This window comes from Chlorocebus sabaeus, chromosome 20 (assembly GCF_047675955.1).
Source record: "Chlorocebus sabaeus isolate Y175 chromosome 20, mChlSab1.0.hap1, whole genome shotgun sequence".
Classification (NCBI taxonomy): Eukaryota; Metazoa; Chordata; class Mammalia; order Primates; family Cercopithecidae; genus Chlorocebus; species Chlorocebus sabaeus.
This window is the reverse complement of record NC_132923.1, coordinates 39817824-39834536: the sequence shown is the minus strand read 5'-3', so window position 1 is coordinate 39834536 and position 16713 is coordinate 39817824. Positions and strand designations below refer to the sequence as shown.

General features: G+C 34.4%; 1 protein-coding gene across 4 annotated transcripts in view; it reads left to right on the top strand.

Moving 5' to 3' along the window:
• PTBP2 (polypyrimidine tract binding protein 2) overlaps positions 1-16713 on the top strand; it is a 92739-nt gene that overhangs the window by 26660 nt on the left and 49366 nt on the right. For all 4 annotated transcript variants that reach the window (XM_007977870.3, XM_007977873.3, XM_007977872.3 and 1 more), the window contains exon 3: positions 4152-4227. In XM_007977870.3, the coding sequence (XP_007976061.1) occupies positions 4152-4227 (76 nt within the window). The remainder of the gene's footprint in view (positions 1-4151; positions 4228-16713) is intronic.

The window sequence follows — 16713 nt, the reverse complement described above, 5'->3', positions numbered from 1 at the left end:
GAAGGCAATCTCTAATAACAGTTTTTAGCTCCTCAACTGTTGCTATGATACTGTTTCTTATAAAGAGATTTTAAGGTAGAATTTATCAGTATGTTCTTTCATATTCAGTTTTCTTGTATCTTAATTTAAAAATCCTTACATACTAAGAGTTCATAAACGTATTTTCTTCTGAAATTTTTTAAAAATTTGCTTTTTATGTTTATCTCTATCAGAAAATTATTTTTGTATATTGTATTTGGTAGGGATCTGGTTTCATTTTTTTGCCCTTATTAAGATAGTCAAATTGAAATCTCTGTAGTGACTTTTTCATATTACAGGTGTGTATATCGAAAGGTCAAGGCTGAAAAATCTATCATAACAAAATACAGAACATAGTGGCATAAATAGACTAGAAGGTTTTTTTTGTTTCTTTTTCTGTCATAGCAAAAGTCCTGCTGGTATAAGAAAGTGATATGAGTCTGCTCCATAAGATTATTCACTGGGCCAGGTTTCTTTCATATTGTTGCTTCACTAATCCCTAGGTTTTTGTTCTTGGCTATGTGGTCTGTTGATACGTGATTGTGCTCTCCTTGTTTTTAAAAAATGTTTTCCCTGTAGTTTTCTATTTCGTTGTCTTTTTTTAAAAAAAAGTTAGCTTTTGATTTTACAGATCCTCTTCATTATACCATTGTCTTCTCTATTTTTATTTGTTGCATGAGTCAGGGCTTTTGCAAGCCTTTAATAGGTAGGTGGTATTCAGTCCACCTCTTCATCATCTTTGTGGCACCTCTGTTTAAGGAGACCAGGAATATTCACCTAGGTACGTACCTTTCTTCCTCTCTGAGAATGTGTTTTTCCTCAGGAACTTATTATTTGTGTCCTTGCCCTGTGTCTTCCTCTCATGGTTCCCTAGGCTGACATCTCCAGAGAAGAAAATGTTTGGTTAGCTCTCAGTCCCAAACTATAGCAGAGCCCAGAGACTGTTGTCACCCTCAGCCTTCAGTCCTTGGTTGCCTTCTTGGCAAACCTGGCAGCTCTTCCACCTGGAAGTGATACATGGTATTAATAGTTGGACTGGACTATTATGATAAACAGAGTATCTAATAACCATGAAAAGAAAAAACAAGAAATTTGTAACGTTGAAATGAGTGAATGGCCTTTAATCTGTACTTTTGCATTTTTTTTTTTTTAGTCATTTCTTTCTCTGACGTGTAGAGTGTATCTTCCTATTTTTGCATTTTCTTATTTCTGTGGGATGTTAGTTTCTCTTGAAATGATCATTGATATTACACAGGAAGAAAAGTTTCTATGGTCAGATTTAATAAGAGTATTACGCTAGTCTTAACATTTAATTTCTTTTAGTTGAATCTAAAATTGACATCATTCTTAGATGAATTAAAAAATTTAAAGAGCACATATTCTTTCGTAGGTATTTTGATTCTAAGTACCACTAATTTGATTTGTTTCAGCAGTCATTAATGTGGGGCAGTCGTCAGTCACTACCCATTGATCATTTATTTCATATACATTCTAAGTTAAATGATCAGACTGAAATAATTCAGGTGAAATTATTCTATCAGTTAATGTGGTAGTGTTAACATTTATCAGTAGTGCTGAATCACTTCTTTTGGGCATAATAGTGGTAAGCTTTTTTGCTTATTGGCAAAGACAGGCATAATTGCTTTTTTAAATAAAAATGTAATTTGTAAAAATACTCCAGTAATTTTTGTAAAATCTCAAAATTGCAAATAATTTGACATTATTCTCAGTAATGAAGGCTGTTAAATCTGCTCTCCTAACAGCAGGTATGAAACCATTTGAGGAAGAAAAAAGGGCATAAATACAAACTTAAAATGGAAAGACTTTTCCATGCAAAAAGATGCATTGCAGGAAGGAGGAAGAGTATCCTTCATAGCACACCACAAGTCAGTGTTAGAGGCTTTCTTTTATACTTGAGTAGGCCCAAGATTCCCCACCTATCATCTTCCAAAATTACCTGTGATCCAGTGTAATCACAGGTTTTGCAGTGGTATACTGTAGGTGTATGGAAGGATTTGAATTCACAAATAGTCAGACATCTAAAGAATAAGCTGCTGATAATGCATTTGAAAAGAGGTCAGGTATATTTTTGAAAACTAGGAGAGTTATTTTTGTGAACTAAGGAACAAATAAGGCATTGACAATATTTTAAATGATTAGGAATTTTGTTCAGGTTAGTAAACATTAAGGATCGTTTCAGTTTTGTTTTTGTTTGTTTTTTACTTTTAGAATATCTAATCTGGACTTCTGTGGGTTTATGGAAGGGCTGGCTTTATCTCTCTATCCTGTGGTGGCGGGCCAACCTTGAGTTTGTATACAGAGTAACTTGACCTTCAGTTTTTTTTTGGTCTAAGAACAAAGGCCAAAAAATATGTAACTGTTAATAATAACGTTAATTCACTTACTGAGTCAGTAAATATGTGGGAACGTTGTACTTGGTTGACACTTGGGAATATTATAGTGAGCACTACTGATGTGGGCCAGGCACTTTGCCTGGTAATCACTGTTCATGTATTACCACATTTCATCCTAAGGGCTGTGATGTGGATGTTATCCCTATTTTACAAATGAAGAACTTGAGGCTTAGAGTGATTAAGTACTGTTAACCTAACTGGTAAGTGGAAGTTGAGCTTCAGAGCATCCTTTCTTAATACCATATTTTCTACTTGTCATGAAAACTTGAAGAAAGCTAGGAAACATCTATTGTTGATAATGAGCCAATAATGTGTATCAGTGGCTCTTAAACTTTTGCATGCATGAGAAACACTTGAGGATTTTTTTTTAAACCTGGCTTTTTGGACCCCACCCTCAGAGTTTCTTATTCAGTAGGTCTGGGATTGGACCTGAGAACGTGTATTATCAGTAATTTTCCAGGTCTAATCTTAGGATTAGGCACCTCACTTTGAGAATCGCTAGAGTATTCAATTAGATCTTAGGGACTACACTGTGAGAATCACTAATGTATACAATTCTGCTCATCATGTTCTTATAAAATTATACCATGCCAAATCTTCCATATCTAGTTTAGAAATTGGTTAAGAAATTAAGCCTGGTGTAAATACGGTATCAGTGTGACTTGAAACTGGTTGTATTTTTTGGTTTTTTTCTCTGCGCATTTGATGTCAATAAGTAGAAAGCTCTTAAAATATTTAAGGGAGATGACCTATGGATATCTGTTTACTGTTCTCATATTTGTTGTAATACAGTTTATTCATTATGAATTTAAATACAAATTAGCATAAAGCTTATGGTTAAATTTGGATTTTTTGGACTTTCTGAAATGCTTTGATAATTCATTATCTCCTTTGCACATTTTTTTCATTTTGGTGGTTGCATTTAACTTCTTTGTACTGATTGGTTATTTAAATCAGCCAGTATTGATTTAACCTATTTAAATACTAATATCCATGTATGTAAATATACATAGCCAAGGCAAAACAGTTGATTTTAGTTAGTTTAAATATTAGTCCATTCATATTTTTGTAAATACATAACATTTTCAAAATAGCTAAAATGTCACTGGCTGGTTTGAACAACTGTGCAGTTCCCAAACAGATGAATGTATAACCTTTTCTCTAAAGAATTTTAAGACATAACCTTATTTTTTTGCAGAAAGAAATCTCTCATTCCAAAGATTTTGCCTTTGCTTTCAGTGTTCTAGCCACTGAAGTATATACCTGCTTAATTTTAATAATGATGATGATACTCATATCTGACTCACCAGAATGAAGTTCTAATTTTATAAAGATCTGAGTTATCTGGATGAATAAAGGACCATTGGGATGGAGGATGTAGAGAGAACGTTTCTGAGAAAGTCTAGCTGGTGTGGCTTTGGTTTGTTTGTAAACAATTTGAGATAGCGTTCCAAAGCTTTTGCTTATAGAATCTAATCACTTTTTCTATTTATTGCCTTTTGGACTTAAAGAAGGGAAGGGGAACATTGTTGCCTTTGTGAGAATGGGGGAGGGATAGATGGGAGAGTAGAGGGATGAAGTTAATTTTTTATTATAGGGATTAACATTTTTCACTGTTTCCAATAGTGTAACATTTGACATTTGTTTAAGTGAAAGACTTTTAGATTAATATTTTTAAATTTAAAGATGTCTTATGCTAACTTGTTTTTGTTTTTATAGAGAGGATCTGACGAACTGCTCTCAGGCAGTGTTCTCAGTAGTCCAAACTCTAATATGAGCAGCATGGTAGTTACAGGTAAGTGTTACTCTCTTAGCAGTCTGTCATTTACCATTTTAGGGGGCAGAGTGTTAAAACTCAAATTTAACTGTGTTATACCAGGAAAGCCTTTTGTTTTGTTTTGTTTTTAAGCCTTTCTTTTTAAATGCTGTGTTGAAACATTTTAGAGTAAATTTTACTAGAGTATATATGAGCTGAGTGAAAACAAACAAACAAAAAAAAAAACACCTGAAGTTGGTGACTCTTAAGTTTGATTGCTTTTCATTTTTGAACCACAAATGTAATTCTCACATTATAGTCCCCTCATGTGCCCCTCTGGTTTTTTTATTTTGTTTTTATTTTTTGTGTTTGTGTGTCATATAATATTTTTACTGTATTTATGCCACAACCCTAAAACCCACATTGTAAGTAAAAACCAAAGAATTCAGCTACATAGTTGCAATGGTTTTAACTAATTTTCTGCTGAAACAGTATTTTAATTCTTAGAAGTTGATCCTTTTATGTTGTCTACCTGCATATTTAAGATGATTTGTTTTAATCTTCAAAGTTACAGTTAAAAAAAATTTGTGTATCTGAAATAATGTTGGTTTGTTGTAGGATCTGTTAGTAAACCAATATAGACCAAATTTTAGACCTTAGTTTTATGGCTGTTGGGCCAAATTTTTTTTTTTTTTTTTTTGTATTTTGTTTTGTTTTGCTTGAATTAACGTGTTCTCATCTGAATGGGCCAAATTTTGAATTTGATGATTATTATTATCAAATGAATTTACCTCACAGCTCAACATTTTACATTATTTACCTGAAACTAAAGTTCCTTTTTCTGTATTTTAACTTTGAATTATTTGCTTGAGGAACGAATTATATTTGGCAATAAAAGGATCGTAAAAGACTAGAAGACATTTCGATTTCCCTTAGGTAGCTGTGCTTATGTATACATACATCTTGACACACATAAACACAAAACACACATCTCTGACAATTCAGTTAACTAAAAATTATAAGGACTTAACAGATAATAGTCACGATTTGAAGATAAAGTTGTCAGCAGGTCATTATCATTGATTTTGCTATGTAGTGATTACAAAGCAAAATCACTGGGCCGTGATTTTGATAGTCAAAGTACCATGTACACATAATTGAACAAATAGGCTTAAGTGTGTAACTTGTCGGTTTCTCTTCTTGTTTTTACAATGCATACTGTGATTGATAATGGGAAATTAATTCCAAATTAATTCCTAATATTTAGGGCTCATGACAAAATAACTAGTAGTAGCCTTGACCCGTTTTTCAGTCTCCCCCCAAAACCAAAAACTATGTAACTGAATAAAATATGTGGAACAACTGTTGTTTGGAAGTGATGAGCAGACGGTATAAGATCATCCTTGAGAGAAGGGTAGCATGTGAGGTAAGTATCATGAACACTCTGGCTTTCTGCCTTGGACCGCTTTACTGCTGTAAACCACAGAGAAGTGGAGAGCTCAGTATACAGGTCTCACTGAGCTGAAGAGACTAAGAGTGGGTGTCAGAACTGCTCAGTCATTTGGAATTTATGGGGAAGTCCTGGAGAAAAGAGAGCTGTCTAGGGGTTTAGGAGTAGAACAGGGGGCAGAATTTAGTATGGTCATTCACTTCATTCAGAGTTTTGGATAATGACTGGGTTACATGTGTGCAGGTTGAGACTTTGCCAGGTCTATCAGAAATTGTCTGCTCTGGGGCTAAATAGTGATTCCATAGGTTGCATAGTACTCTGAAACATTGGAGCTCTGAGAAGTCAGAATGCAGACATCTTGCAGGGTACTTCAAACACTCCATTTAGACTACAGAAAGCCTGGACCTGAATAGAAAGGATCATACCCCATAGGAAGTGCCATCTATAAGACTGAGATAAAAACAAAAAACCAAACCCAATAGGAAGTGAAGGATTCACCAGTTAATCTAACCAGTAACTGATGATGGATTAACCAATAATTTAGTTGCCTTTCAAAACAAAATAACACCCCCAAGAAAGACAACATGATATAGTTTTCCTGCTACTATCTTCCATAATATCTACCATACCATCAGAAATTACAAGTAATGTGAAGAAGCAGGAAAGTAACCCATGAAATATAAAGACACATTGAATAGGAACAGATTCCAAAATGACCTAGAGTTAGAATTAGCAGACAAGGACCTAAGTATTTTAAGTTGTAAAGGAAAAGATTGAAATAATGAATGATGGAGGAGTGTTTAAGAGATAAAAACCTATAAAGAAAGCATGTAGAAATATTCTAATTGAAAAATGTAGTATTTGAAATAATTGGGACTAATTCACTGGTTGGAACTAATAGCAGATTGGAGACAAGAAGATATGTTAGTGAACTTGAATACACGTGAATACAATGATTAAATCTTTCAGAGAGGAGAAAGTATACCTAATGGACAGTGAAGCAGTCTGACATATAATTTGAGTTTCAGTGTGAGAATGTGGAGGGAAAAAACATATATTTGTTTGAGGTAGTAATGACTGAGAACTTACAAAATTTGAATAAAATATATCAACTTACATTCCTAAGAAGCTCAGGTAAACTCCTCATGTAGGCTAAATAAAAAGAACCATACTTAGACACATAGTAGTCAAAATATTGAAAACTAGAAATGAAGAGCAAATCTAAACAGCCAGGAAAAAGACATCTAACAGGAGACCAATACGTTGTATTAAAGAGAAAAAAAAAAAAAGAGAATTTCTTTAGACTGAATGGAATGACATTAGGTAACTTGGCTCTGCAGGAGAAAAAGAGGAGTACTGGGAGTGGTTAATATGTGTATAAATTTTAAAAGGGCTCTTTCTTTTCCTCTCAATTTCTTTGAAAGACTTTATGTAAACAACAACTTTGTATTATGGGGTTTATTATGTAAATGGATTTTATATGACAACAGTTAGTACAAAGTGAAGGTAAGTGGAATTTTTCAGTGGTAAGATTCTTATATTTTACCTGAAGTGATGCAGTGTTAACTTTAATATGAAAAGATTCTGTTAAGGTTGCATATCAAAATTCTAAGTGTAATCTCATTTAAAAAGATTTAAAGAAGTATAGCTAAAAGCCAATAGAGGAAAAATTGGAGCATTGATGACTACCTGTTTTCAAGAATTACTGCAAAGCTACAGTAATTAAAAATAGCATCATAATGACATAAAGATAAATAGGTCAGTGAGAGCAGAGAGTTCGGAAATTAACTCACACAATTATGGATAACTGGTTTTTGACAGAGGTGCAAAGTCAATTCAGTGGGAAAAAGAGTAGACTTCAACAAAGGGTACTATAGCAGTTGGATCTATCCATCTGCAAAAAAAATGATCTTGGATATGTATCTCATACTACATATGAAAATTAACTCCAGATGGATCATGACCTAAATGTAAAACCAAAAATTATAAAACCTCTAGAAAAAGACACAGAAAATCCTTGTGACTTTGGATTAAGCAGAAATGTATTTGATATAACCCTAAAAGTATAATCTGTTAAAAAATGGAATTTGACATCAGAATTAAAATCTTGTACCTTTCAAAAGAAACTGTTAGGGAATGAAAAGACAAGCCATAGACTGGAAGAACATCATAACAAAGCATATAGCTGATAAAGGACTTCTATCCAGAATATTAAAAGATTCAGTATATGTAAACTCAGCAGTCAGGCAACAGACTACTCAATGAATTGGCCAAAATATTTGAACAGGTAGTATTGCACAAGAGATACACAGATGGTAAGTAAGCACATGGAAAAGCTGATCAGCATCATTAGTTATTAGGGAAATGAAAATTAAAACTACAGTGAAATAACATTACAAACCTATTAATAGTGACTAAGATTAAAAAGAATGCCATCTTGGAAAGCATGATTTGGGAAGAATGAGGAAGAATCATAATATTCACAATACTGCTGATGGGAATGTAAAATCGTAGAACTACTTTGGAAAACAATTTGGTAGTTTCTCCATGATCCAGATTATTTGTCTCCTAAGTATTTATTTACCCAAGAGAAATGAAGGCATCTGTTCATTAAAAAGCTCTCATGTTAATATTCATAGCCATTTTATTTGTAATCACCAAAATGTGAAACAAACAAACATCAGCAGATGAACTAATAAGTAGATTCCTGTTTTGGCATCATATGCTTTTCTGTACAGTGGAATATAAAAACAGCCATATAGAATGAGCTGTTGATACACACAATAGCAAGAATGAATCTCCAAACAGTTATGTTGTGTAAAAGATGAGAGAGAAAAAGAGTACATCCTGTATGATTCCATTTATATAAAACTCTGGGTAATGCAAACTAATATCTAAAGCAAATTCGTGGTTCCTAGGAGTTTAAGAGTGGGAAAGGACAGGCTGGAGGGGTGACAGAGGGACACAAGAAAACTCAAGGGTGATGGACATATAAATTATTGTGATGGTGGTTTTATGGATGTATATGTATGTCAAAACTTGTCAAATATTATAATTTAAATACATGTACACATACTAGAATGGCCGAACTTCAGAACATTGATAACACCAAATGCTGGCAAGGATGTGGAGCAGCAGGAACTCTCACTTATTGCTTGGTGGAATGCAGAGTGGTACAGCCACTTTGGAAGACAATTTGGCAGTTTCTTAGAAAACTATATGGCCGGGCGCAGTGGCTCATGCTGGTAATTCCACGGTTTGGGAAGCCGAGGCAGGCGGATCACCTGAGGTCGGGAGTTCAAAACCAGCCTGGCCAACATGGAGAAACCCTGTCTCTACTAAAACATACAAAATTAGCCAGGCGTGGTAGTGCATACCTGTAATCCCAGCTACCCAGGAGCCTGAGGCAGGAGAATCGCTTGAACCCAGGAGGTGGAGGTTGCGGTGAGCCAAGATTGCGCCATTGCACTCCAACCTGGGCAACGAGAGTGAGACTCCATCTCAAATATACTTTTATTGTATGATCCAGCAGTTGTGCTCCCTGGTATTTGCCTAAAGGAGTTGAAAACTTAGTCTGCACAGAAAGCAGCTCATGGATGTTTATAGCACTTTTCTTTATAATTGCCAGAACTTCATAGCAACCAAGAAGTCCTTTAGTAGGTAAATGGCCAAATAAATTGTGGTGTATATCCAAACAGTATAATGTTAATCAGCACTAAATGGAAATGAGCTATCAAGCCATGGAGAACCTTCAGTGCGTATTACTAAGTAAAAGAAGCCAGTTTGAAAATCCTACATACCATGTGATTCCAACTATATGACATTCTGTAAAAAGCAAAATTATGGAAACAGTAAAAATCAGTGGTTGCTAGGATTTGCGAGTTGAGGGAGGGATGAATTGGTGGAGTACAGAGGATTTTAGGGCAATGAAAATATTCTGCATGCTATAATAAATACATATCATAAATTTTTCCAAACCCATAGAATGTAAGACACTTGGAGTGAACCCCAAGGTAACTGCAGACTTTGAGTGATTATAATGTGTCAGTGTAGGTTCATCAGTTGTAACAATGTGCCATCTGGTGGGAGATGTTGATAAAGGGGAGGCTATTTGGGAGCAGGAGGCAGGGAAATCTCTCTGCTTTCCTCTCCATTTTGCTGTGTACCTAAACTTACTCTGAAGAATATCTTTGAAAATTTATTCATGTGCTTGCATTGCATTTCTTTTGGATATTACTGGTCTAAGTAGTCCAATTAAAAGACAAAGATTGTCAGACTTGATTAAAAAGCAAGGCCTAACTACACTGTCTATACAAGGGTCAGGTGGAAATACCAAGGTGCAGGTTGAAAGTAAAAAGATGGAAAGTGATACTCCATGCAAACAGTAAGCGTGAGAAAGTTGATATGATTATATTACTAGACAGAAAAATTTAAGACAAGAAGTATTACCAAATATAAAAAAGCATATTTCATAATGCTGAAGGGTCAGTTTATCAGAAAACATTTCTTAATTTGTATGCCAATAATAACAAAGTATATTAAGAAAAACGTCACAGAGCTAAGTAGAGAAACAGAAATCCACAATCATAGCCTGATTTTTTAAACTATAATTTGGAGTCATTGATAGGACAGTTACAGTCCTATCCCCCAAATAAAAAGATACATAATTTGAAAAATGCTATCATGTTGGCTTAACTCACATTTATAAAACTATACCCAGTAACTGTAAAATAACTTCAAGTGTACATAGAACATTCACAGTGATAGACTATATATTGGATTACAAAATAGCTCAATAAATTTCAAGTTATTGACAGTTCATATAGTATATGACTATAGTGGAATTAAAAATCAAAAATAGACATCTAGGAAAGTATGAAATATTAGAAATTATACAATTGTGAACAATACATGGATTATAGAAGTGTTACCACAAGGACATATTTTTGACTGAATGAAAATATATCAAAATTTGTTGGATACGACCCAAGGGCGTGTATGGTGTGTAAAGTATGTCTTCAAATACCTATATTATAAAAAAAAGGTTTAGAACTCCCTATTTAAGACTGACCAAGAAAAGACATAAATTACCAGTCTGGGAATCAAAGTCGAGATAATCACTTTCACAGAAAGTGGAAATGTACAGAGTATAATAGTATAACATTAATAATATAAAATGGAGCTAGCACTTTCAATAAAATCAGAGATACATAGAATATAATAGGAAAATATTATTACCAGTGTTGTTAAGGCTAACAGATTCAACAACTTAGATGAAGTAAGTTTCTTGACAAATGCAAAACTGACTTAAGTATATAGCTTAACAGCTATATACTACTGTATTATGCAAATCGGAATTTATAATTAAAAAAATATTTCCACAAAGATTACTCTAGGCATAGGTTGTTTTACTATTGAATTTTATGAAATTTTAAAGAAATAATAGCTGTCTTTGAAAATGGAGGAGGAAATACTGCCCTGTTCACTTTATGAAGCCACTATAACTGACAGCAAAACCTGACAAGGGTAATATATCAAGATTTCAGACTAGTATTTCTCATTAACCTAAATGCATATATTCTTAAGAAAATGTTGGTAAATCCCTCCAGTAGAATATGAGAGGCAATTCTGAGACTTATCACAGGGTTGTAAGGTTTGTTTAACATTTGAAAATGAACTCAGTGTAATTTGTCACAGTGATAGAATGAAGAAGGAAAAATATCTCTCAGAAAACTAGTAAGAGAAGGAGCTTTTTACAATGTAAATAAGGGGTATCTAAGAACCTACAACAAATTTCATACTTAATGGAGAAATATTGAATATTTTCTTCTTAAAATCAGAAATGGAGCAAGGGTGTCTGTTTTCTCAATTTTTTCCCCCTTAACTTTCTGCTTACATTAAAGCAGGTGAAATAAAAGACATAAAGGTTGTAAAGGAAGAAAGAAAACTGTCTTATTCACTGTTCAACATGCTTTTTAAAATAGAAGACCTAAAGGAATCTACAACAGATTTGGTAGAACTAATAAGTGAATTTAGAATAATTATAGGATACAAGTTCTGTGTACAAAAATAGTCTCCTTATACTAGCAGCAAATTCTTAAAAAATGAAATTTTAAAAAATCCATTTATTAAAAGTATCAGACAAAAAATATCAGGAAAAAAACTTGACAAAAGATGTGTAAGACATCTGCACCAATATGAAACACTGCTAAGAGAAGTTTTAAAAAGACTTTACATGAAGACATAGACCATGTTCATGAATTAGAAGGCTCAGTATGTTAACATGCCAGTTCTCCCTAAATTGGGATGACATTGAATCTATAAGGACTTCTAAATTGAGAGTAGATTCTAAAATTTATGTGGAAATAAAAAGGAGCTAAAATAATTAAAACCATTTTGAAAAAGTAAATTTTGCCACTGTTCTCAGGACTCACCACAAACCTGTAGTTAATCCAAAACAATTTAGTACTAGCATAGTTAGTGACATAGTGATCAGGGAATAACTCATGCATTAAAGTTACCTTGGTCACTCAATGAAGAAAGAGAAGGCTTTTAAACAAATGTGCTAGAACAGCTGAATATACATACAAAAAAACAAAAGAAACTCAAACCCTACCTTATTGCATATAAAACAATGAGATTAATTATATAAAAACTAATGTATAGAGTTTTTAGGAAAAAGCATAGGATATACTTGCCACTTTGGGATAAATGAAGATTTAAAACAAAAATTACTCATCCTAAAGGAATATATAAACTTGACTCCATCAACATGGGAAATTTCAAAAGACATTGTTCAAAAGACATTGTTAAGACAATGAAAAGGCAAGGCACAGACTTGGAGAATATAATATTTACATATCAGTACATATATATGACTGTATTAGTCCATTTTTATGCTGCTGATAAAGACATACCTGAGACCGGGCAATTTACAAAAGAAACCAGTTTAATGGATTTACAGTTCCATGTGACTGGGGAAACCTCACAATCATGGTGGAAGGCAAGGAGGAGCAAATCTGCATCTTACATGGATGGCAACAGGCAAAGAGAGCTTGTGCAGGGAAACTCTCCCCTTTTTAAAACTGAGAGACATACTTCATTATCACGAGAACAACATGGGAAAGACTTGCCCCCATGATTCAGTTACCTCCCACCAGGTCCTTCCCACAACACATGGGAATTCAAGAGGAGATTTGGGTGGGGGACACAGCCAAACCGTATCAATGATAAAGGACTTGTATCCCAAAGGACTTGTAAAAAAAGCTCCAATCAATAATTTTTTTAAGTGGCAAAAGAAGTGACATTATAAGAATGGGTAACAAGCACACGGAAAGATTACACTAGCCATCAGGTAATCACAAGTCAAAACCATTATGAGACAATTTACACCAACTAGAATGGCTAAAATCAAATAGGTTGGCAATACCTAATGTTGATGAAGATGTGGAACTGCCTTTGATTACTGCTGAGTATGTAACATAGTTGGGAAAATAGTTTGCCTTTTTTTTTTTGAGACAGAGTCTTGTTCTGTCACCAGGCTAGAATGCAGTGTGGCATGATCTTGGCTTACTGCAACCTCCGCCTCTTGGGTTCAGGTGATTCTCCTGCCTCAGGCTCTTGAGTAGCTGGCACTACACGCGCACGCCACGACACCCAGCTAATTTTTTGTATTTTTAGTAGAGACTGGGTTTCACCATGTTGGCCAGGATGGTACTGCTCTTTTGACCTTGTGATCCACCCACCTTGGCCTCCCAAAGTGCTGGGATTACTGGCGTGAGCCACTGTGCCTGACCTAGTTTGCCATTTTCTTACGGAGTTAAACATAAACGTACTTTATGGTCCATAACTTCTACTTTTAGTTTCTTACCCAGTAATAACATGTTTGCTGTAAAACTTGTATGTGTATCAAAAACTTGACTGATAATGGTCCCAAACTTGAAATAACACAAATGTTTATCAACAGGAAAATTGATAAATTGTGGTATGATCATACAATATATTACTACTTACTAATAACAAAAGAGTGGTTAGTAATACATGCGAAAACATGGGTGAATATTAAGCATTGTATGAAGCAAAAGAAACCAGACAGACCTGAAAGAGTACATAGAGTGATTCAATTCTTGAAAGTTTAAGAGCAGATCATTAGTTTTTTGTTTAGAAACCAGAATGTTGGAGATTAACAGAAAGGGAATATGGTAGCATTTTCTGGTGTGATGGAAACGTCCTGTGTTAATAAACTAAGTTGCAAAACAAATCCAAAATTTGTTTGAAGCAGTAGATTATCTCTGAGAACTCTGAATTACCAGTAGTTGTGTCTTGCTATAATGCGAAATATGAGATTGGGAATGCCTAGGTGAGTCCATGTAAGCAGGGGCCTAGATACGGGATTTGGGGTGGGTGTGTGTGTGTGTGTGTGTGTGTGTGTGTGTGTGTAGCTTGGACTTTACCAGATTTACATTTTAGAAAGAATTTTTGTTCCATTTGTATTTCAGAGGCAGTATTGTATAGAGGGGAGAATAGTTTTAAAACATTACCGTAGTTCATTCCAGAGATACCAAGGTCCTGAATTTTAGGGTCTTGGAAGGAGAATATGCAGGAGATGTTAAAACGAGTTATCCGGAAGAAGACAAGTTTGGAATAATATGAAGGAGTTTTGTCTTAGAATCACTAGGTTGGTGGAAGATGATGCCATTAACAAAGGGGGAAAAGTAGGAGAAAAAAGGAGACTCGTTTTTGGTGGAAAGAAAGAATAATCTGCTACTGTTATATTTTTCTAACTATGCATTAGGGATGATATATGGTGTACTTCATGACCAAAGAATCAATCTAATCTTTTTGTAATGATGGCATCAAATTCCTTTAAGGCTTGTTTTAACACAAGAAGTCAGTTTATTTAACCTCTGCGTACAGAGGAAATGCTGAGTTTTAAGATTTTTCTATTTTTTTCTGACAAAGATGAAAGTCTGCATATATTCTAAGAGACACTAGTTTGAATACTGTCGCTTATAAGAGCAAATAGCATAAAATACGTTTAAAAATTGGTGATTATATTTGCCTGGAAAAATAATCCATGTAATTCAGATGACTCAAAAGGACATTGGTAGACAATGTTACAAGGACACTTTTATGGTTATTAGATATAGTACAGGATTTCATTTTTATGTTCCAGCTTCCAGCTTTATCTAAAATATTTCTTGTAATAGATTTTACTGTAGAATTGTTTCCTAAGGCATCTGTCTCAACAGCCTTTCTCTTATCTATGCAGACTTTTCTTTCTCTGTACCGGTTGAATAGGTGCTTTTTGTCAAAGAAAAAATTAATTTTACAGGTTAGAAAATTTCATTTTATTAGAAACTTAATCTCAGGTAAATAAATGTTTAATAAATTGATACAGTAAGGACATTTTCTAATGAATTGGTTCCTTCGAGAGATATATAAGTGAAATATTTCAAAAATACAACTGTTCCCAAGTAGCATTAGAATTTGATTTTGTTAAATTTGTAACTATTTAGCAGTGACTAGGAGACTTGACAATTCTAAGGTATAGTCTCTTTAATTTTTTAGTGATTTCTTTGTAGATATGGAACTGGAATATCCCTTTAGGTATACGTATTTCTGCCAGTGCTGATTGTTACTCTGTAATAGCAGGATATTTTGAAAATTATTGCTAAACATGACATTTTGCTCTACCTGAAAGCAGTTAAACGATTCCAAAGAGTCTGGAACATTTTACTTAGAACTCTTTCAAGATTTTCATTTTGACTTTTACAGACATATTTTTGAGGTGATGTCATTTCGTTTTGCTATAATGTTTTGAGAGTATTCCAGTAGATTATTTCATGGTTTTACTATTTATGAAGGCTTTAACAAGTTATCTTCTTGCATATAAAGGTAGTGAGAGCCTTCTCTAGGTGCCTTCTGTGTTTTTCCAGCTCATGCCTAACATACTTTGGACAACTAGGCCATACAACTACTTGGAAATACAAGAGTTAATAGGTTTCCTTTTATGGAAACCTCGTGAGGCTTTTTGTGTGGTGGGTGTTGCAGAAACAGCCAACAGAATAACAGAAGTACCACCTATCTGCATCTACCTGCTTTTTTTCTTGTTAAGTCTTCTTTGGAATTTGTTTCTTATACAGGAAAGAGTAGCAGCATTCATTTTTTTTTTTCTTAGCTTAGAGTCTTTTATTTATTTATTTATTGTTTTTCTAAAGCTGGAAAACACTGCTTTGCCTTGAAATCTAAAACTGCTTAGAATTAAAACTGTTTTGCCTCTCAGGTTCGTATTTGATAAAGAGAGTTAGGAAAACTTTTATAAATGTGTGCCTCTGAAAGACTTGGAGAATTAAGATGTACTTAAGTTTTGTCGCTAGTTTTCATTGGACGGAAGCATAAGTTTTTGCAGTGTTGTATTTTATATTGGTACACAGTTGAAAGTATAATGGTGAATGAGTAGGACTAAATAATTTACACATTATATGAGAAAGTAGGCCAGGTGCTGTTGCTCACGCCTGTATTTCAGCACTTTGGGAGGCTGAGGCAGGTGGATCACTTGAGGCCAGGAGTTGAAGACCAGCCTCCTGGCCAACATGGTGAAACCCCATCTCTACTGAAAATACAAAAATTAGCTGGGTGTGGTGGTGCACGCCTATATTCCCAGCTACATGGGAGGCTGTGGCACGAGAATCACCTAAACCTGGGAAGTGGAGATTATAGTCAACCAAGATCACGCCACTGCACTCCAGCCTGGCAATACAGCAAGACTCTGTCTCATAGATTAGATAGATGGATGGATGGATGGATGGATGGATGGATGGATGGATGGATGGATGGATGGATGGATTATAGTCAACCAAGATCACGCCACTGCACTCCAGCCTGGCAATACAGCAAGACTCTGTCTCATAGATTAGATAGATAGATGGATGGATGGATGGATGGATGGATGGATGGATGGATAGATAGATAGATAGATAGATAGATACTGTGAAACCCAGTGCTAGAGTGTTTATGTTAATCAGTAAAGATAGGTAGAGTATCGGAACAAAAACAGCATGGGAAACTTAACA